The sequence below is a fragment of the Myiozetetes cayanensis genome, unplaced genomic scaffold, assembly GCF_022539395.1.
Source record: "Myiozetetes cayanensis isolate MyiCay16 unplaced genomic scaffold, myiCay2020 scf258, whole genome shotgun sequence".
NCBI lineage: Eukaryota > Metazoa > Chordata > Aves > Passeriformes > Tyrannidae > Myiozetetes > Myiozetetes cayanensis.
In genome coordinates, this window is record NW_026087475.1 from 22,625 (window position 1) to 42,928 (window position 20,304).

The 20,304-nt window shown below is 62.5% G+C and overlaps 4 protein-coding genes across 4 annotated transcripts; all 4 read right to left on the reverse strand.

Moving 5' to 3' along the window:
* Window positions 1-665: 665 nt before the first annotated feature.
* Window positions 666-7,893, reverse strand: CTDNEP1 (CTD nuclear envelope phosphatase 1). Its single transcript, XM_050320856.1, is given in 10 exon segments — window positions 666-859; window positions 1,542-1,582; window positions 1,584-1,627; window positions 2,906-3,017; window positions 3,427-3,543; window positions 4,388-4,459; window positions 4,674-4,695; window positions 4,697-4,787; window positions 5,052-5,118; window positions 7,673-7,893. Coding segments are annotated over 10 exon segments (729 nt in total). The 5' UTR covers window positions 7,775-7,893; the 3' UTR covers window positions 666-798.
* A 641-nt stretch (window positions 7,894-8,534) lies between these two features.
* LOC126642857 (uncharacterized) lies at window positions 8,535-12,137 on the reverse strand. Its single transcript, XM_050320858.1, is given in 8 exon segments — window positions 8,535-8,673; window positions 8,805-9,007; window positions 9,773-9,810; window positions 9,849-9,893; window positions 9,896-9,931; window positions 10,293-10,492; window positions 10,725-10,829; window positions 12,064-12,137. Coding segments are annotated over 8 exon segments (756 nt in total). The 3' UTR covers window positions 8,535-8,618.
* A 214-nt stretch (window positions 12,138-12,351) lies between these two features.
* LOC126642853 (claudin-7-like) lies at window positions 12,352-16,948 on the reverse strand. Its single transcript, XM_050320855.1, has 5 exons — window positions 16,924-16,948; window positions 14,866-15,089; window positions 14,196-14,360; window positions 13,519-13,603; window positions 12,352-12,819 (listed from the first exon to the last, which is right to left on the reverse strand). The coding sequence occupies exons 2-5, from the start codon at window positions 15,086-15,088 to the stop codon at window positions 12,636-12,638; spliced, it is 657 nt and encodes a 218-aa protein (XP_050176812.1). The 5' UTR covers window position 15,089; window positions 16,924-16,948; the 3' UTR covers window positions 12,352-12,635.
* Window positions 16,949-17,755: 807 nt separating this feature from the next.
* On the reverse strand, window positions 17,756-20,104 carry MED11 (mediator complex subunit 11). Its single transcript, XM_050320862.1, has 3 exons — window positions 19,957-20,104; window positions 19,087-19,217; window positions 17,756-18,491 (listed from the first exon to the last, which is right to left on the reverse strand). Exons 1-3 carry the CDS (start codon window positions 20,039-20,041, stop codon window positions 18,354-18,356), a joined length of 354 nt encoding a protein of 117 aa, XP_050176819.1. The 5' UTR covers window positions 20,042-20,104; the 3' UTR covers window positions 17,756-18,353.
* Window positions 20,105-20,304: the final 200 nt, after the last annotated feature.

Sequence of the window (20,304 nt, forward strand, 5' to 3'; positions counted from 1 at the left end):
GAGCACAAAGACCCCCAAAACGGGTCTGGGGGGCACAGAGCCCCCCCAAACTGGAGCCAGGGTCCCCAGGAAGCACAGACACGCCGGGTGGGACCAAGGGCTTTTAAAAACACGGGGGGGGCTCCCGAGTGTCGAGTCCGTCCGTCTGTCCGAGGGGACGGCCCCAAAGCCCCCCCAGCCCCCAAATCAGGCACGTGGCTCCGAGACCACCCCCCCCAAAAAAAGGGGAGGGGGGAGGGGGAGAAGCTTCAACCCCCATTTGGGGGCAAAGAGTCCGTCCTGGGGATGGGGGGCCCATCCTGGAGGGTCCCGGGGGTCTCATCCTGGGGGTCTCATCCTGGGGGTCCTGGGGGGCCCATCCAGGAAGGTCCAGAGGTCTCATCCCAGGGGGTCTCATCCAGGAGGATCCAGGGGGTCTCATCCCAGGGGTCTCATCCCGGGGGTCCCATCCAGGAGAGTCCAGAGGTCTCATCCAGGGGGTCTCATCCCAGGGGGTCTCATCCAGGAGGATCCAGGGGGTCTCATCCCAGGGGTCTCATCCTGGGGGTCCCATCCAGGAGAGTCCAGAGGTCTCATCCAGGGGGTCTCATCCCTGGGGGTCCCATCCAGGAGGATCCAGGGGGTCCCATCCCGAGGGTCTCCCCTCGGTGCTGCCGCAGTCCCTGCTGGAGGTTTGGGGTCCGGGGGGGTCCCGGCCCATGGTGGGGGGTCCTGTCCCCGTCCAGGGGGTCCCATCCCGTCCAGGGGGTCCCATCCAGGGGGTCCCATCCCGTCCAGGGGGTCCCGGGGGGTCCGGGGTCACCAGAGCCGGTGCTGGTGGAGGTTCCGGCTCAGGACGGAGCGAACGTCGGCCGTGAACCTGTAGGGGGAGAGGGGGGAGGTGAGACCCCCAAAGAGACCCCTCAAACACCCCCCCAATACACCCAGGGGGGGCCACGGGACCTAAAACCATCCCGGCACCCCCCAAAAAACATCCCAGGAGCCCCCAAATCACCCTGAGATCACCAAAATCACCCTGAAACCCCCCAAGATCACCTAAACCACCCAAAATCACCCTGAGATCACCAAAATCATCCTAAAACCCCCCAAGACCACCCAAAATCACCCAAGACCACCCTGAGAACACCCAAAATCACCCTGAAACCCCCCAAGACCACCCAAAATCACCCAAGACCACCCTGAGATCACCCAAAATCACCCTGAAACCCCCCAAGACCACCCAAAACCACCCTGAGATCACCCAAATCACCCCAGGATCCCCCAAAAACCAACCCAGGAGCCCCAAAACCACCCTGAGATCACCAAACCCCCCCTGGGACCCCCCAAACCCACCCAAAATCACCCCAGGACCCCCAGAAACCACCCCAGGACCACCCAAAATCACCTCAGGATCCCCAAAACCCCCCCAGCAATCACCAAAATACTCCCTGGGACCCCTCAAAACCCCCTGGGAGCCCCAAAATTGCCTCAGGACCCCCTGACCTCTCCAGGGCCCCCTCAGCCCCTCCTGAACCCCTCAAAGACCCCCAGGCCCCCCTCACCTGAGGGCGTCCAGCATGGGCAGCAGGTTGAGCAGGGCGGTGGTCCCCGGGGTCGCTGAACCACGACTTGATGGGGATGGCGTTGTCTGGGGGGCACAGGGAGGGGTCTGGGGGGCCTGGGAGCATTTTGGGGTCTGGGGGCTCCTGAAGGGGGTTTTGGGGGCCCTGGGGAAATTGGGGGTTCCAGGGGATTTTGGGGATGCCAAGAGGGGTGTCTGGGAGGTGCCTGGGAGCTGTTTGGGGGCGCTTTAGGGGTCCCAAGGGGTGGTTTATAGGGGGTTGGGGGTCCCAGGGTGGAATTTTGGGGGTTTTTGGGGGTTTTGGGGTGTATTTTTGGGGGTTTTGGGGTTTCTCAGGGGTCTCTGGGGTACCTGGGTGGCTCCTGTAGGCGCCAGGGAGTTGTCCAGGATGACGATGCCAGACAGGGAGGGGTTTGGGGGTCCCAGGGCTGTATTTTTGGGGGTTTTGGGGGTCCTGGGGTGTATTTTTGGGGGAGTTTGGGGGTCTCTCAGGGGTCTCTGGGGTACCTGGGTGGCTCCTGTAGGCGCCGGGGAGTTGTCCAGGATGACGATGCTGGACAGGGGAGGGGTTTGGGGGTCCCAGGGCTGTATTTTTGGGGGTTTTGGGGGGCTTTTGGGGGTTTTGGGGTGTATTTTTTGGGGGGAGGTTTTGGGGGTCTCTCAGGGGTCTCTGGGGTACCTGGGTGGCTCCGGTAGGCGCCGGGGGAGTTGTCCAGGATGACGATGTTGGACAGGGAAGGGGTTTGGGTGGTCCCAGGGCTGTATTTTTGGGGGGTTTTTGGGGGGTCCTGGGGGTGTATTTTTTGGGGGAGGTTTTGGGGATCTCTCAGGGGTCTCTGGGGTACCTGGGTGGCTCCTGTAGGCGCCAGGGGAGTTGTCCAGGATGATGATGCCGGACAGGGGAGGGGTTTGGGGGGTCCCAGGGCTGTATTTTTAGGAGGTTTTTGGGGGGGTTGGGGGTGTATTTTTTGGGGGAGGTTTTGGGGATCTCTCAGGGGTCTCTGGGGTACCTGGGTGGCTCCTGTAGGCGCCAGGGGAGTTGTCCAGGATGATGATGCCGGACAGGGGAGGGGTTTGGGGGGGGTCCCAGGGCTGTATTTTTAGGAGGTTTTTGGGGGTTTTGGCTGTGTATTTTTTGGGGGAGGTTTTGGGGGTCTCTCAGGGGTCTCTGGGGTACCTGGATGGCTCCTGTAGGCGCCGGGGGAATTGTCCAGGATGACGATGCTGGACAGGGGAGGGGTTTGGGTGGTCCCAGGGCTGTATTTTTGGGGGGTTTTTGGGGGGTCCTGGGGGTGTATTTTTTGGGGGGGGGCTTTGGGGGTCTCTCAGGGGTCTCTGGGGTACCTGGGTGGCTCCTGTAGGCGCCGGGGGAGTTGTCCAGGATGACGATGCTGGACAGGTCGCTGTGCACGACCGACAGGTCCTTGATGTAACTGCCCAGCTCCAGAGTGCAGTGCTGGGGGCGGGGCCAAGTCAGGACACGCCCCCTTCACCGGGGACACGCCCCCTTCACCGGGGACACGCCCCCTTTAACGGGGACACGCCCCCTCACCGGGGACACGCCCAGGGCTCCAGCCACGCCCACAAAATTCAAAGCCACGCCCAAATGTAACAAGCCACACCCCCAGGCTTCAAGCCACGCCCACAACACGTAACTCCCACAGGACTGAACCCGCCCTTCCAATGCCAGGCCACGCCCACAAAGCTCAAGCCACACCCCCATAACTCGAGCCACGCCCAAAAAACTCAAACCACACCCCAAAAAACTCAAACCACACCCCAAAAACTCAAACCACACCCCAAAAAACTCAAGTCACGCCCAAAGAACCTCAAGCCACGCCCCCCAAAGGCAGAGCCCCGCCCACCTGGCGGTAGTAGCGGCGGTTGAGGATGCTGCGGTTGTTGTCCAGCTTGTCGGCCACGGCACAGCCGTAAATCTCCATGGAGGCCGTGAACACCACCAGCTCGTACCACTGGCTCACCTGGGGGTTTGGGGGGTTTAGGGGGATTTGGGGGATTTGGAGGTCTCAGATCTCCATGGAGGCCAGTGAACACCACCAGCTCGTACCACTGGCTCACCTGGGGGGGGGTTTAGGGGGTTTAGGGGATTTGAGGGTTTGGGGGTCTCAGATCTCCATGGAGGCCGTGAACACCACCAGCTCGTACCTACTGGCTCACCTGGGGGGCATTGGGGGGGTTTAGGGGGGATTTTGGGGTCTCAGATCTCCATGGAGGCCGTGAACACCACCAGCTCAGTACCACTGGCTCACCTGAAGGGTTGGGGGTTTAGGGTTTGGGGATTTGGGATTTGGGAGGGATTTGGGGGTTTGGGGATTTGGGGTCTCAGATCTCCATGGAGGCCGTGAACACCACCAGCTCGTACCACTGGCTCACCTGGGGGTTTGGGGTTTAGGGGATTGAGAAGTTTAGGGGGATTTGGGGGATTTGGGGGTCTCAGATCTCCATGGAGGCCGTGAACACCACCAGCTCGTACCACTGGCTCACCTGGGGGTTTGGGGGTTTAGGGGATTTGAGGGGTTTAGGGGGTCTCAGATCTCCATGGAGGCCGTGAACACCACCAGTTCATACCATTAGCTCATCTGGGGGGAGTCTGGGGGGATTTAGGGGTCTGGGAAGTCCTTCGAGGGATTTGGGGGGTCTGGGTGGGACTTGGGGACTATTCTGGGGGCTTTCAGGGTTCCCAGGCGGTGATTGGGTGGGGTTTGGGGGGTGTTCTGGGGGGGTTTGGGTTCCCAGATGGTACCTGCAGGGTTCTGGGGGTTTAGGGGGTGTTCTGGGGGTGTTCTGGGGGTTTGGGATCACCACCACCTCGAGGAAGAAGTCCACGTGTGGCCGTTTGTGCACGAAGAACCTCACGGGGTGTTTGTCGATCACCACCTGGGGGCACCGGGAGGCTCAGCGGGACCCAAACCCCAAACAGCCCCAAACTGAGCCCCAAACTGGGCACCCCAGGAACCCCTCCCTTCCCATGAACCCCAACCCCCAGGGACCCCAGAGGCCCCAAACTGATCCCCAGGGCACACCCCTCAACTCCGCCCAAACCTCCCCCAGCCCGCCCCCAAAATTCCCCGCCCGCCCCCAAGCCCCCCACCTTGAGGATGAAGTCGGGGGGTCAGCGCTGCAGTGGAGCCGCAGCACCCGTCGTGGTGGGAGTGGATCAGGGTCTCATCCAGGTCCAGCACCAGGATCTTCCTCTTCACCTGGTCTGGGGGGGACAGGGGAGGGCTCAGGGGGGCCCCAAAAACCCCCCACCCCAATTTTGGAGGGTCCCCAGATCCTCTGTCCCCACTCCCAATAACCTCATACTTGCCCAACTCCTCCCGAGTTTGGGGTCTCTTTCCTGCCCAACCCTCCCCTCCTTCCCAGTTTTGGGGTTCCCTCCCCCAGTCTGAGATCCCCCCCCCCAATTTTCAGGGGTCACCCAGGTTCCCCCCACTTTGGGGGTCTCAGGGGGGACCCCAGCACTTACTGAGGCGGTTCCTGGAGATGGGGGAGAGGGGCAGGACGTCGTAACGCACCGTCTGGTACTGGATCACCTGGGGGACCCCAAAACGGGGGAGACCCCCTAAAACACTGCCCTGAAACCCCCCAGAGAGACCCCAAACCCACCAGAGACCCCCCAAACCCACTAGAGACCCCCCAATCCCCGAGAGACCCCCCAACACAACAGGGACCCCCCAACCCATGTCTGGTACTGGATCACCTGGGGGACCCCAAAACGGGGGAGACCCCCTAAAACACTGCCCTGAAACCCCCCAGAGAGACCCCAAACCTTCCAGGGACCCCCAACCCCAGGGACCCCCAACCTAGGGACCCCCAAACCCTCAGGACCCCAAACCCTCCAGGGACCCCCAAACCGAGAGAGCCCCCAAACCCTCCAGGGACCCCCAACCCAACAGGGACCCCCAAACCCTCCAGGGACCCCCAAACCATGTCTGGTACTGGATCACCTGGGGACCCCAAAACAGGGGAGACCCCTAAAACACTGCCCTGAAAACCCCAGGAGACCCCAAACCCTCAGGGACCCCCAAACCCAACAGGGACCCCAAACCAACAGGACCCCAAACCCTCCAGGGACCCCCAAACCCTCCAGGGACCCCCAACCCAACAGGATCCCCCAGCCCAACAAGGACCCCAAACCATGTCTGGTACTGGATCACCTGGGGACCCCAAAACAGGGAGACCCTAAAACACTGCCCTGAAACCCCCAAAGACCCCCAAACCCACCAGGAGACCCCCAAACCTGTGCTCGGGACTGGATCACCTGGGGGACCCCAAAACGGGGGAGACCCCCTAAAACACTGCCCTGAAACCCCCCAGGGAGACCCCAAACCCTCCAGGGACCCCCAAACCCAACAGGGACCCCCAAACCCACTCAGAGACCCCCAAACCCAACTAGAGACCCCAAACCCACTAGAGACCCCCAATCCCAGGGACCCCAACACAACAGGGACCCCCAACCCATGTCTGGTACTGGATCACCTGGGGGACCCCAAAACAGGAGACCCTAAAACACTGCCCTGAAACCCCAGAGAGACCCCAAACCTTCCAGGGACCCCCCAACCCAACAGGGACCTCCCCAAACCCTTCAACCCTCCAGGGACCCCCAACCCAACAGGGACCCCAAACCCTCCAGGGACCCCCAACCCAACAGGGACCCCCAAACCCTCAGGGACCCCCAACCCTTCAAGCCCTCAGGGATCCCCCAAAACACAACAGGGAACCCCTAAACCATTCAGGGACCCCCCAAAACCCCCCAGATCCCCCAAAATCCTTCAGGGACCCCCAAACCCACCAAGGACCTCCCTCAAAAGGGAAGAAACCTCCTAAACCCCCCGCAAATGGGCAAAAATCAGCCCCAAATCCCCCCAAAATGGGGAAATCCCCCTAAAATGGGGATAACCCCCAAAATGCACCCCAAAATGAGAAACCCAGCCCTAAATCCCTCCAAGCCCCAGGCCCCCAGCGCCACTGAGGGGGTGTCCTGCCCCAACGGCCCAAAATAACCCCAGGTGTCGGCCGTGCCCCCGTGACCCCGGAGTCCAAAATTAAACCTCCCACCTGCTGCTCCTCATCAGCCCGGCACCGGGAGACCCCCTAAAGCACCCCCAAACCCTAAAAAGCACCCCCAGAGCCCCTAAAGCACCCCCAAACCCTCTCTAAAACCTCCTGAAAGACCCCCAAGACAACCTTAACCCCCTAACGCCCCAAGACACTCTGTAGACCCCGACCCCTAAAAACACCCCCAACCCTAAGACACCCCAAGACCCCTTAACGACTCCCCAACACCCCCTAAACACCCCCTCCTAAAACACCTCGACCCCCCCAAACACCTCAAAACCCCCAAAACACCTCAAAACCCCCAAAACACCTCAAACCCCAAAACACCTCAACCCCCAAAAACCTCATCAAACACCTCAAAAGCACCTCTGACCCTCCCAACCCCCTAAAGTCCCCAAATAAACCCCAAACCCCTGAAACCCCCTAAAACCCCTCCCAGGGCTCCCAACGCCCCCCTAAAGCCCCTCGAGACCCCCTGAACCCCCCAAAGCCCCCGAAAGCCCCTCCAAACGTCCCCCAAACCCCCTCAGCCTCCCAAAAAGCCCTCCCAAAACTCTTGGGGGGCTGCAGGGACCCGAGTTTGGGGAAGGAGTGAGACCCAGAGACCCCCAAACCGGAGGGGCCAGGGGAAACTGAGCAGGGTGACCCCCTTATTCCAGTGTCCCCCGGTATTCCCAGTGCCCCCTGGTTATTCCCAGTACCCTCCCAGTTATTCCCAGTACCCCCGGTATTCCCGGGACTACTCGGTGCCCCCGGAATTCCCGGTGCTCCCCCGTTACTCCCAGTGCCCGTCCAGTGTCTCCTGTTTCCCCCGTTACTCCGATGCCCCCCCGTTATTCCCGGTGCCCCCGTTACTCCCGTTATTCCCGTTAATCCGGTGTCCCCCGTTATTCCCGTCCCTCCCGTTACTCCCGGTGCCCCCGTTTTCCCGGTGCCCCCCGTTACTCCCGTTATTCCCGTTCCCCCGTTACTCCCGTTGCCCCCCGTTATTCCCGTTGCCCCCGCTGATACCCCCGGGCCGGCACTCACGGTTCGGACCTGCCTCCTGAGCAGGTACAGCACGAAGCTCCAGAGCTTGGCGGCGAAGGCCACGAAGGAGCGGAGCCCGAGCAGGCACTGGCTCCGCATCATCCCGGCACCGGCACCGCCGGCACCGGCGCCGCCGCCGGCGCGGCCCAGCTCCGCCAGCTTCTCCCTGCGGGCCCCGCGGCGGGTGCGGCGGGTGCCCCCGGCGAGGCGGGTGCCCCCGGCAGGCGGGAGGGCTCTGGGGGTGCCCGGGGGGGCCCGGCCCTCACCGCGGGTCCCGGCCCGCGCCCGCCGCCATCGCTCCCGCTCGCGCCGCCGCCGCCGCTTCCGGTCCCGCCGCTTCCGGCCCGCCGCCAGGGGGCGCGCTGCGCGCCGCGGGGGGCGTGGTTTGGAGGCGTGGTTATGTAAATTAATGGAGGGTTCAACGGAGGGGGCGTGGTCTTTGTGGGGATAACGGGGAGAGCGCGGAGGGGGCGTGGCAGCACGCATTGTATGTAAATTAGTGGGCGTGGTTTAGCATGTGGGACACACAAAACAGCGGTCGAGGGTGTGGTTATGCAAATTGAGGGGCGTGGTTTTACCCCGGAAAGGGGGCGTGGCCGCCCCTCAGCGCCTGCCCCAAGGTCCTTGTGCTCCCCCAAAGTCCTTCCCGCCCCCCAAAATTGGGGGTTTCCCCCCCTCCCAGGTTGGGATGCCCTCCCCCCAAATTGGAGCCATTCCCCCCCCCAAATTTGGGTCTCTCCCCAGATCTGGGGGTTCTACACCCAAAATTGGGGCCCCCTCCCCAAAATTGGGGTCCCCTCCAAATTAGACACCCCTTCCCCAGAATTGAGGGTGCCCCCCTCCCAAAATGACCACAGCCAGGTAAGGGAGGTGCAGAACCTTTATTGGGGTCCCAAATTCGGGGGGCAGGGACTCCCAAACTTTGAAGGGCAGTGTGGGGGGCCGGTCACACATCCAGGTCATCATCGGGGTCCTCGAAGTCCTCAGGGTCCTCAGGGGGGCTCACGACAGTCCCGGGGGTCTCGAGGAGGGTCGACATCCTGGGGAAAGGGGGGATGGACAGAGCGTTACTGGGGGCACTGGGACAAACTGGGCAGGTCTGGGGGGGCTCAGGGGGGTCCCCCCGACTCACGTGGGGGGGCTCAGCAGGTACGGGGGGGTCACGGCCGCCCGGGCCCCCCGTTCGGCCGCCGACAGCCCCAGGCGGAACGTGAGGGGGGCGACCCCCGGCTCGGGGGAGACCCCCGGATTTTGGGGGGGGTCCCCGTGGTCATTCTGGGGGGTCACCCCCAGGCAGTGCAGGGACCCGTCAGGCTGGAGGGTGAACGTCTCATCCTGGGTGAGGGGAACAGGGACAGGTTTGGGCTTTTATGCCGTTTTCCCCTCACTTTTCCTGCCGTTTTCTCCTCACATTTCCCACCGTTTTTGCCCTCACCTTTTCCACCTTCTTCTCCTATCCTTTCTTCCTATACTTTTTCCCTCACGTCTCCCGCCCTTTTCCCCTCACGTTTCCCGCCCTTTTTCCCTCACGTTTCCCGCCCTTTTCCCCTCACGTTTCCCGCCCTTTTTCCCCTCACATTTCCCGCCCTTTTCCCCTCACGTTTCCTGCCCTTTTCCCCCTCAAGTTTCCCACCCTTTTCCCCTTTCATTTCCCACCATTTTTCTCTTGTATTTCACACCCTTTTCTTTTTGTGTTTCTTGTCCTTTTTCTCTCACATTTCCCTCTGTTTTCCTCTCACATTTTCCCCTCAGGTTTCCCACTCTTTTCTTCTCCCATTTCCCACCATTTTCCCCTCATATTTCCTGCCCTTTTTATCCTCAGGTTTCCCTCCGTTTTCCCCTCACGTCTCCCTCCGTTTTCCCCTCATGTTTCCCCTCATTTTCTCCTCACGTTTCCCTCCATTTTCCCCTCATGTTTCTCTCCATTTTCCCCTCACATTTCCCCCCATTTTCCCCTCACGTTTCCCTCCATTTTCCCCTCACATTTCCCCCCATTTTCTCCTCACGTTTTCCCTGGAAACCCCAACACCCCCCCAAAACCCCTCCAAGCCCCAAAACTCCCCAAGCCCCTGAAGCCCCCATGTGCCCCCCCAAACCCACCTGCTGCCAGACCCCCTTTTCTCTGGGGTGTCTGAGCACTCGAGGACTCGGGGGCTCCGAAGGCGAGAGGTCCCCAACACCAGCTGGGTCTTGGCGAGGGCCCCCAGGGCCCGAATGAGGAGGGGTGCAGGTCCTCGTGCAGCAGTGCCAGGACACGGGAGGGGGTCCTGGGGAGGATTCTGGGGGCTCAGCACCCCAGACCCCCTCAGGGCACCCCTGTACCCCAACACTGGGGGCTCAGTGTCTGACCCCCTGAACCCCAAACCCCAATTTTGGGGAGGCCCCTAACTCGCCCCAGCCTCCCTATTGCCCACCCAGACCCCCACAAAACCCCTTCAAACCCCCCAGGCCACATCCCAAACCACCCCAAATCCCCCAAACCCACCCAAACTCCCCCAAGCCCCCACCCCTCATCGCTTTTGGAGTCCCCCTCCAAGAGCCCCCCAGACCCCTCAAATCCCCCAAACTCCCCAAAGCCCTCCCAGACCCCTCAAATCCCCCAAATCCTCCCAGGCCTCACCGTTTGAGGCCCCAGGAGCCCCCAGGTCCCGGCAGATTTTGGGAGGGGCTCCCTCAGCACCAACCAACTGAGCGGAGTCCAGAACCAGCGTCCGGGACCCCCGGGGAACTCCCATCCAGGAGCCCCCAGACCCCCAGCCGGAACAGGGGGTCTGGGCCCAGCCAGCCCAGGGGTCCCCAAAAACGTCCAGGTACTGCAGGCTGCAAAAGGGGGGGAGAGGGGGTCAGGGAGGATTTGGGGGTCTAGGGTAATTTAGGGGTCTGGGGAGGTAGGAGGGTTTGGGGGGTTGAGGCGGTTTTGGGGCATTTGAGGGGGTCTTGGAGGGAGATAGAGGAGTATAATGGAGTCTGGGGGCCCTGGGGGTTTGGGGGTCCAAGAGGGGGTTTAGGGGGGGGTCTGGGGGGTTTTGGGGGTCCGTAGCCCCCCACTCACCGCTCCCTCACGGGGGGGCTCAGCCCCACCTCGAACTGCTCCCGGGGCACCTCCAGGAGCACGACCAGGACCTGCTCAGCCCTGGGGGGGTTTTGGGGGGTTAATCTGGGGGGGATGAGACCCTCCCCAGCACCCCAAACCCCCGGAGCCCTCCCCACCTGGTGACGGCGCGCTGAGCAGCGCCCGCAGGAGGCTCCGACCCTCGCACGCGGCGCTGTCTGGGGGCAGGGACAGACCCCGTGGTGACCCCCGAACCCCAGAACAGGTCCATAACCCCAAACCGACCCCCAGAGACCCCAGACCAGCCCCCAGAGACCCCAGACCAGCCCCAGAGACCAACCAGCCCCCAGAGACCCCAGACCAGCCCCATAATCCCCAACCAACCCCTAGAGACCAGCCAACCCACAGCCCAGACCCCCAAACCCAACCCCCAGAGACCCAAACCAGCCCCAAATCACCCCAAACCAGCCCCAAATCACCCCAAACCAGCCCCAAATCACCCCAAACCAGCCCCCAAATCACCCCAAACCAGCCCCAAATCACCCCAAAACAAACCCCAAATCACCCCAAACCAGCCCCAAATCAACCCAAACCAGCCCCAAATCACCCCAAACAGCCCCAAATCACCCCAAACCAGCCCCAAATCACCCCAAACCAGCCCCAAGTCAACCCAAACCAACCCCAAATCACCCCAAACCAGCCCCCAGAGACCCCAAACCAGCCCCCAGAGACCCCAACCAGCCCCCTAGAGACCCCAAACCAGCCCCATAACCCCCAAACCAGCCCCCAGAGACCCAAACCAGCCCCCCAGAGACCCCAACCAGCCCCATAACCCCCAACCAGCCCCCAGAGACCCCAATCAGCCCCCAGAGACCCCAAACCAGCCCCCCAGAGACCCCAACCAGCCCCTAGAGACCCCAAACCAGCCCCATAACCCCCAAACCAGCCCCCATAACCCCAAAACAGCCCCCAGAGACCCCCGACCAGCCCCATAACCCCCAACCAACCTCATGGGCCCCCAAACCAACCCCATAACCCCCAAACCATACTCATGGACCCCCCAAACCAACCCCCACCCCCTAAACCTGCCCCAAATCCCCCAAGCCCCACAGGAGCAGCAGCCCCACAGCCCCTCAGACTCCCCCAAACCCCCAGACCCCGCACGAGCAGCAGCCCCACAGCCCCCCCAGACCCCTCGATCCCCCCCAGACCCTCCAAACCCGCAGACCCCTCAAACTCCCCCAAAATGCCCCCAGACCCCGCACGAGCAGCAGCCCCTCAGCGCCTCCCGCCACCAGCGCCTCCAGCATCGCCGCCCGGCGCCTTCCGATGACGTCACAAGACGGCCAAGGGCGCCGCCATCTTTGCTGGGCCCTCCCGGGAGCGGCCCTGTACGGCAAAGGGCGCCGCCATGTTGGCCGGGTCGCTCCTGGTGATGACGTCACGTTACGGCAAAGGGCGCCGCCATGTTGGAATGAGGGGATTTGGGGATTTCTTGGCGGGATTTGGCGGGGTTGGGGGTCCCCTGGGGCAGTTTGGGGGTCCCAGAGGGGGTTTGGGGGTCCCTTGGGGGGTTTGAACCCCACAAGTTCCAAAAAGGCGCCAGAAAAGAGTTTCAAAACACCCAAAAAAAATCGTTTTATTTTGTACAAAATCATCGGAGAAAAACCCGCGGGGACCCCCCCCCCAGTTGGGGAAGGGGGGTCCAGGCACTGAGGGGGGGAGGGACCCCAAGAGTGGGGGGGGAACATCCCTGAGTTGGGGGGGTCCCAAAAATGGGTCTGGGGGAGTCCTTAAATGGCTCTGGGAGTTCCCAAAGTGGGTCAGGGGTTCCAAAATGGGTCTGGGGGCTCGACGGGACCCCCAAATGGCACTGAGGGGGGCGGTCCCGAAATGGGTCTGGGGGTTCCCTCAGACGTACTCGCGGGCGCTGCTGGGGGGGGATCTGGCCCCGGGGGTCTTCCTGGCCTTGGGGTACGCGCGGGTGGTGCCGCCCCCCCCGCAGCGGGAGCAGGACGAGGCCAGCAGGGACCCCCCGAGCAGGGTCAGCGCGGCCCCCCCCCAGCCCACGAACAGCGCCGTCCCGAACTCGAACCTGCCGAGGGAGAGAGCGGTGAGAGACCCCCGAAAATATCCCAAATATTCCCAAATATCTCCCAAATCCCACAAAAAACACCCCCTAAACCACCACAACCTCCCCCCAGCCCACGAACAGCGCCGTCCCGAACTCGAACCTGCCGAGGGAGAGAGCGGTGAGAGATCCCCCAAAATATCCCAAATATCCCCAAATATCCCCCAAATCCCACAGAAAACACCCCCTAAACCACCACAACCTCCCCCCAGCCCACGAACAGCGCCGTCCCGAACTCAAACCTGGGAAAGAGGGGCAACTAGGGTGAGAGAGCCCCCAAAATATCTCAGAATATCCCAAAATATCCCCTTTTCCCCTCTCATTTCCCACCATTTTGTTCCCTCACGTTTCCCGCCCTTTTCCCCTCACGTTTCCCGCCCTTTTCCCCTCACGTTTCCCGCCATTTTCCCCTCACGTTTCCCGCCCTTTTCCCCTCACGTTTCCCGCCCTTTTCCCCTCACGTTTCCCGCCCTTTTCCCCTCACGTTTCCCGCCCTTTTCCCCTCATGTTTCCCATCATTTTTCTCCTCATGTTTTCCATCATTTTTCCCCTCATGTTTCCCACCATTTTCTCCACCCGACAATACCCTAAAACGCCCCCAAATGTCCCAAAATACCCAAAACCCCACAAAATCACCACAGCCCCCCTGAAGTCCCCCCTCACTTGTAGTTGACAGGCACTGTGGGGTCGTAGAAGTTGGTGACGATCCTGTGGCCGTACCAGGAACAGGCGACGAGTCCCAACAGCCCTGGGGGGGATCCCCGTGAGCCCCCCCGGGACCCCCAGAACCCCCACATGGGGCTGGGGGGGGGCCCAAATACCCCAGGGAGACCCCCAAAATGGGGCTGGGGGGGATTAAATCCACCCGGGAGACTCCCAATATGGGGCTAGGGGGGGCTCCAAGAGGGGCTGGAGACCCTTCAATGGGGAGGTGGTTTTGGGGGTCTCGCAGGGCGATTTGAGTCCCTGATGAGGGTCCCACAAGGGGTTTCAGGTCCCAAAGGGGGGATTTTGGGTCCCAAATTGGAGTTTTTGGGGTCCCAAAGGGAGCTTTTGGGGTTCCCCAAGCGGGCTCAGCGCAAGGAGGGGCGGTCATTTTTGGTGTCCCAAAGGGGGTTTTGGGGGTCCCAAAGGGGGTTTTGGGGGTCAGCACAAGGGGTGGGGGGTGTCATTTCTGGGGTCCCAAAGGGGGTTTTGGGGTTCCAAAGGGGGTTTTGGGGGTCCCCGAGCAGGGTCAGCGCAAGGGGTGGGGGGTGTCATTTTTGGGGTCCCAAAGGGGGTTTTGGGGGTCCCCAAGCAGGTTCACCACAAGGGGGGTGTTATTTCTGGGGGTCACTCACCGGCCACGATGAACAGGGACCCCCCAGCTGCCGCCACCTTGGCCTTGGTCCGGGGGTCTTCACTCCCACAGCGGGTGCATTTCATGCCCCCCACGGCCACGCCCAGGGCCAGCGGGCCCAGGACCCCCGAGATCACCAGGAGAGCCCGCGTGGCCTGCAGGTGACCTGGGGGGACACGGGGGGGTCACACAGGGGGCTTGGGGGGTCCTTCAGGGGGGCTTTGGGGGGTATTTGAGGGGTCCTGGAGGGGTTCTGGGAGGTCTCTGAGTAATTTCGGGGTCCCGAGGAGGGATTTGGGGCTTTCTGGGTGATTTGGGGGAGTCCCTGAGAGGATTTTGGGGGGTCTCGGGTTTCCCACGACCCCAGGGTGGGTCCCGAGCAGGGCGGGGGTGGCTCCTTTATGACCCCCCAGGAGGGACTTTGGCCTCGGCCGCGCCCAAAGCAGGAGTGGCAGCGGGACATGGGAGGGGACAGGGACAGGGATGGGGACAGGGATGGGGACAGGGACAGACACCCCGGCACCCCTCGGGCCACCCCAATGTCCCCCCAGTGCCCCCAAATCTCCTCAATGTCCCCAATTCCCCCCAATATCCCCAATCCCCCAATATCCCCCCCAATCCCCCCGATGTCCCTGATGTCCCCCATAGCTCCTGTATCCCCTCTATCCCACCTGGCAGGGCGAGGACGGAGTCGTAGCTCTTGCACTGCAGCTGCCCCGTGCTCTGGCTCACGCAGCTCATCCAGAGCCCCTTCCAGGTGACGAGGGCGGTGATCAGCGTGTCCCCCGCGAACGACGACACCTCCCACTGCGGCAGCGCCGTCGCCGCCACCAGCGCCGCCCAGCCGGCACCCGCCAGCGCCAGCCCCAGCACCTGCAGCCCCCCGTGCACCATCCTGGGGGGGACAGCACGTATAGATCACCTACAGATCATCTACAGGTACCTACAAACACCTACAGATCACCTGTGGTCACCCACAGTCACCTTTGGCAGTGCCACCAGCACCGCCCAGCCGGCCCCCGCCAGCGCCAGCCCCAGCACCTGCAGCCCCCCGTGCACCATCCTGGAGGGGACACACCTATAGATCACCTACAGATCGTGTACAGGTACCTACAGACACCTACAGATCACCTACAGATCATCTACAGGTACCTACAGACACCTACAGATCACCTGTGGTCACCCACAGTCACCTAGGGCAGTGCCACCAGCGCCGCCCAGCCGGCACCCGCCAGCACCAGCCCCAGCACCTGCAGCCCCCCGTGCACCATCCTGGAGGGGACAGCACATATAGATCACCTACAGGTACCTATAGACACCTAAAGATCATCTATAGACCCCTGTAGGTCACCTATGGTTACTTATAGATCAGCTATGGTCACCTATGGCAATGCCAGCACCACCGCCCAGCCGGCACCCGCCAGCGCCAGCCCCAGCACCTGCAGCCCCCCGTGCACCATCCTGGGGAACACACCTATAGATCACCTGCGAATCATCTACAGGTACCTACAGACACCTACAGATCACCTACAGATCACCTACAGGTACCTACAGGCACCTACAGATCACCTGTGGTCACCCACAGTCACCTATGGCAATGCCACCAGCGCCGCCCAGCCGGCACCCGCCAGTGCCAGCCCCAGCACCTGCAGCCCCCCGTGCACCATCCTGGGGGGGACACACATATAGATCACCTGTGGATCATCTACAGGTACCTACAGACACCTACAGACACCTGTAGATCACCTATGGCAGTGCCACCAGCGCCAGCACCTGCAGCCCCCCGTGCTCTGTCCCTGTAGGGACACACCTGTAGATCACCTACAGGTACCTGTGGACACCTCTGGGAAAACCTACAGAGAACTCAGAGCTGCCCCCAGAGCCCTACAGATGTTCTGGGGACGTGTGTGGGGAGCTGTGGATACCTCACAGGCACAGGTCATGTGGGGTGAGCCCACAGATGGCCCAGGGGTGACCCTTGGGGGGACCTACAGGTACTGGGGGTACTTACAGGTACTGGGGGTACTTATAGGTACTGGGGGTACCTACAGGTACTGGGGGGACCTACAGGTACTGGGGGTGCCTACAGGCACTGGGAGTACCTACAGGTACTGGGGGTACCTACAGGTACTGGGGGTGCCCCACGAACCCTTGGGGTCACCTATGGAGACCCTGCAGTCAGGAGGGTTGTCCAGAGATGGGTACGGATACGGATAGCTCATGGGCACCCATGGGAACCTGTGGATACCCTGTGGATACCCTGGGAGATCCACCTTTGGATACCCTGTGGATACCCTGGGAGATCCTCCTATGGATACCCTGGGGACCCTGGGAGATCCACCTGTGGGCCCCCTATGGATCACCCTGGGGACCCTGCGGAGCTCCCGGATCCCCAATGGATCCCATGGATCCCCTATAGATCCATTGTGGAATCCCTATAGATCCATTGTGGATCCCCTATGGGGACCCCACGAGCAGCCGGGGCCCTCCCAGACCCCCTTCAGACCCCCCACAAAAAGCAGCAGAGACCCCCCCTGTCCCTACAGACCCCCTAGAGACCCCTAGATCCCCTATAGACCCCCTAGAGAACCCCTAGATCCCCTATAGATCCCCCTAGAGACCTCCTAGACCCCCTATAGACCCCCCTATAGATCCCCCTATAAAACCCATAGACCCCCTAGAGACCCCCTAGACCCCCTACAGGCCCTCCACAGACCCCCCGGTCTCACCTGGGGACCCTCCGGACGCGGCACCTGCAGGTTGGGGGGGGGCCAAAGGTGAGCGCACCTGTATAAGGGGTGGGTGACGTCATCGGTGACGTCACCAGGGCGGGGCAGGCGACAGGGACCGGGGACAAAGGGGACAGTTGGGGGGGGGGTGAGACACAGGGGACAAGGGTCAGGGAGGGGCCGGGACACGCCTGGCGGGGGAGGTTGGAGGGAGAATTGGGGCGGTTTAGTGGGATCTGGAGGGGTTGGGGGGATTTTGGGGTTTCGGGGGATAATTGGGGGTTTAGGGGGATAATGAGGGGTTTCGGGGGTGACAATAGGGGATTTGGGGATTTTGGGGGGTCCCCACGGGGTTCCTGGGGGTATTTTAGGGGCTTATTGGGGGGCTCCAGGAGGGTTTTGGGGGCTCTCCAGGGGGTTCTTGGGGGGTCCTCAGGGGGTTCTTGGGGGGTCCCCGGGGGTTCCCCCCCAATTCAAAACCAAGTCACGGTGACGTCACGGCGGGAACAGCCCGGGCCACGCCCCCCACCGCTGATTGGCGGAACCCCGTGGGGTGGGCGGGGCACGGGACAAGACCCCACCCTCGGTTGCGATTGGGCACTGAGTCACTCCCGATGACGTCACTACTGTTGTGACGTCATGAGAGCTGTTCCCCACTGAAACCAAAACTGAAACACGAGGAGGGGAGAAAGAGGAAATTTGGGGGGGTCCCAGGAGGGGTTTGGGGGGTCTGAGACCCTCAAATTACTCCCAGAACTTCCAGCCTCCCCTCGGACCCCTCCAAATTCCCCCCAAACCCTCCCCCCAGGCCCCCCAAAACTCAGACTCCCCCTGATGTCTCAAGGCCACCGCGGTGTCCCTTTATTTTGGTGTCCCCAGGTTTGGGGGGGGGCCCAAGGTGTCCCTGGGGGTGTCCCCAGGGTGTCCCCGAGGCAGGACAAGGCAGCTGGGGGTGACACTGGGGGTGTCCCCAAAGGGGGGGTGACACTGGGGGTGTCCCCAGGGTGTCCCCAAGGCTCAGAGGTGTCCCTGGGGTGCCCTGGGGTGTCCCCAGGGTGTCCCCAAGGCTGTCACACCCCAGTGAAGGCTTCGGTGTCCCTTCCCTGGTGTCCTCAGGGGCGTCCTGGCTGTGTCCCCACGATGTCCCCTCGTTGTCCCACGCTGTCCCACTGCGTCCCACGTTGTCCCAGAGTGTCCCCAAGGTGTCCCCAAGGTGTCCCCAGAGTGTCACACCCCATCAAAGTCCCCTTTCACAGTCTCTGATGGCCGGGGGTGTTCTGGGGGTGCCCTGGGGAGGTCCCCACAACGTCCCCTCGTTGTCCCTCGTTATCCCAGGCTGTCCCCAGGCTGTCCCTCGTTGTCCAGCGTTGTCCCAGGCTGTCTCCAGAGTGTCCAGGCTGTCCCCATCCTGTCCCCAGCTGTCCCAGCTGTCACTGCTCCAGCATCTGCTCGCAGGCGCGGGCCAGCTCTGCCAGGCGCCGCCGGGCGTAGTCCAGGCGGTTCAGGGCCAGCTGGCAGCTCTTCCTGGCCGCGTAGCTCGAGCCCTCGTGGGGCTGCCCCGTGGCCACCTGGGGGCACGGCACAGCCAGACAGGTCAGACACCCCAAAACACCCCCAAAAAAACCCCAAAACCCCCCAAAAACACCCACCAAAACACCCCAAAAAACCCCAAAAACATCCACCGAAACAACCCAAAAACACCCACCAAAACACCCCCAAAACACCCCCAAAAAAACCCCAAAACACCCCCAAAACACCCCCAAAAAAACCCAAAAACACCCACCAAAACACCCCAAAAACACCCACCAAAACACCCAAAAACACCCACCAAAACACCCCAAAAACACCCACCGAAACAACCCCAAAACACCCCCCAAAACACCCCAAAACACCCACCAAAAAAACCCCAAAACACCCCAAAAACACCCACCAAAACACCCCAAAACACCCACCAAAACACCCCCAAAACACCCCAAAAACACCCACCAAAACACCCCCAAAACACCCACCGAAACAACCCAAAAAACCCACCCAGCACCCCCTGAAACCCACCTGGCGGCATGGCCCAGCTGGCCAGCTGAGACATCCCAAAACCCCCCCAAAAAACCCCCCAGGACCCTCCAACCCCCCCCAGAGCTCCCCAAACCCCCCCGGGGGTCTCACCTGGGTGAGGTACCGGATCTGCGCCGACAGCTCGGCCTCCACCTTGGCCACGGCGGCGCCGAACTGGGCGGCCTGGCGGTCCAGGTGCCGCTCCGTGGGCTTCTCCTTGGACAGCTCCAGGATCACCGAGCCTGCAGACACACCTGTGATTCACCTGGGCACATGGGACCACCTGTCACACACCTGGCACACCTGGGACCACCTGGGACCACCTGGGACACACCTGAGACCCCCAAACCACCCCAGAGGGTCCAGGTGCCGCTCCAGGGGCTTCTCCTTGGACAGCTCCAGGATCACCGAGCCTGCAGACACACCTGTGACTCACCTGGGACACACCTGGGCACACCTGTGACTCACCTGGGTACACCTGGCACACACCTGGGACACACCTGAGACCCCCAAACCACCCCAGAGGGTCCAGGTGCTGCTCTGGGGGCTTCTCCTTGGACAGCTCCAGGATCACCGAGCCTGTAACACACCTGTGATTCACCTGTCACACCTGGGACCAGCTGGCACACCTGGCACACACCTGGCACATCTGTCACACATCTGGCACACATCTGTCACACCTAGGACCACCTGGGACATACCTGGGCACACCTGGGACACACCTGAGACCCCCAAACCACCCCAGAGGCTCCAGGTGCCGCTCCGGGGTCTTCTCCTGGGGCAATTCCAGGATCAGGGACCCTAAAACCCCACTCGGGACCCCTTTGGTCCCGCCCACTGAGCAGGCCCCGCCCCTCCAACAGCCACACCCATTTTAACCCCGCCCACCCTGCAGACTCCACCTCCCTCAAGACAAACTCCCGCCCACCCCGCGCGCTCTCCCGCGCTGAGCCCTCGCTGCCCGCCCGGCCCCGCGCGCACCCGCGCTCTGCAGGGAGGCCCCGATCTCCCTCTCGAGCTCCTCCAGCGCCCGCAGCCGCTCGTTCGCCACCCCGAACCCCGCCATGCTCCGGGGCCGCCTCCGCTTCCGCCTCCCGGAGCGGAACTTCCGGGCCGCGCGGGGGGGACGCTCTGGGCGCGTCTCGATGGTTGGGGGTGTATGTGGGGGGGTCCTCCCGCGGGCCACGCCCCGTCCCGGGCCGCGCCCTCCCCATTGGCCCGCCGTTCCCGCCTCGCTCGCTTTCCCGCGCTCTGACGTCATCTCCCCGAGCCTCACGGTCTCCACGGTAACGGCCTGGATTCGGCGGCGCTTCTGTGACGTCGCGGGGC

What these genes read in the sequence shown, in the direction of transcription:
- MED11 (XM_050320862.1), bottom strand. Translation starts at nt 20,041, where the DNA reads ATGGCGGGGTTCGGGGTGGCGAACGAGCGGCTGCGGGCGCTGGAGGAG. An exon ending in GGCCTCCCTGCAGAGCGCGG is followed by an intron (nt 19,218 to 19,956) that starts GTGCGCGCGGGG and finishes GTGTGTCTGCAG; the next exon opens with GCTCGGTGATCCTGGAGCTG. An exon ending in AGATCCGGTACCTCACCCAG is followed by an intron (nt 18,492 to 19,086) that starts GTGAGACCCCCG and finishes CCGTGCCCCCAG; the next exon opens with GTGGCCACGGGGCAGCCCCA.
- LOC126642853 (XM_050320855.1), bottom strand. Translation starts at nt 15,088, where the DNA reads ATGGTGCACGGGGGGCTGCAGGTGCTGGGGCTGGCGCTGGCGGGTGCC. An exon ending in GTCCCTGTTCATCGTGGCCG is followed by an intron (nt 13,604 to 14,195) that starts GTGAGTGACCCC and finishes GATCCCCCCCAG; the next exon opens with GGCTGTTGGGACTCGTCGCC. An exon ending in ACAGTGCCTGTCAACTACAA is followed by an intron (nt 12,820 to 13,518) that starts GTGAGGGGGGAC and finishes CTCCCTCGGCAG; the next exon opens with GTTCGAGTTCGGGACGGCGC.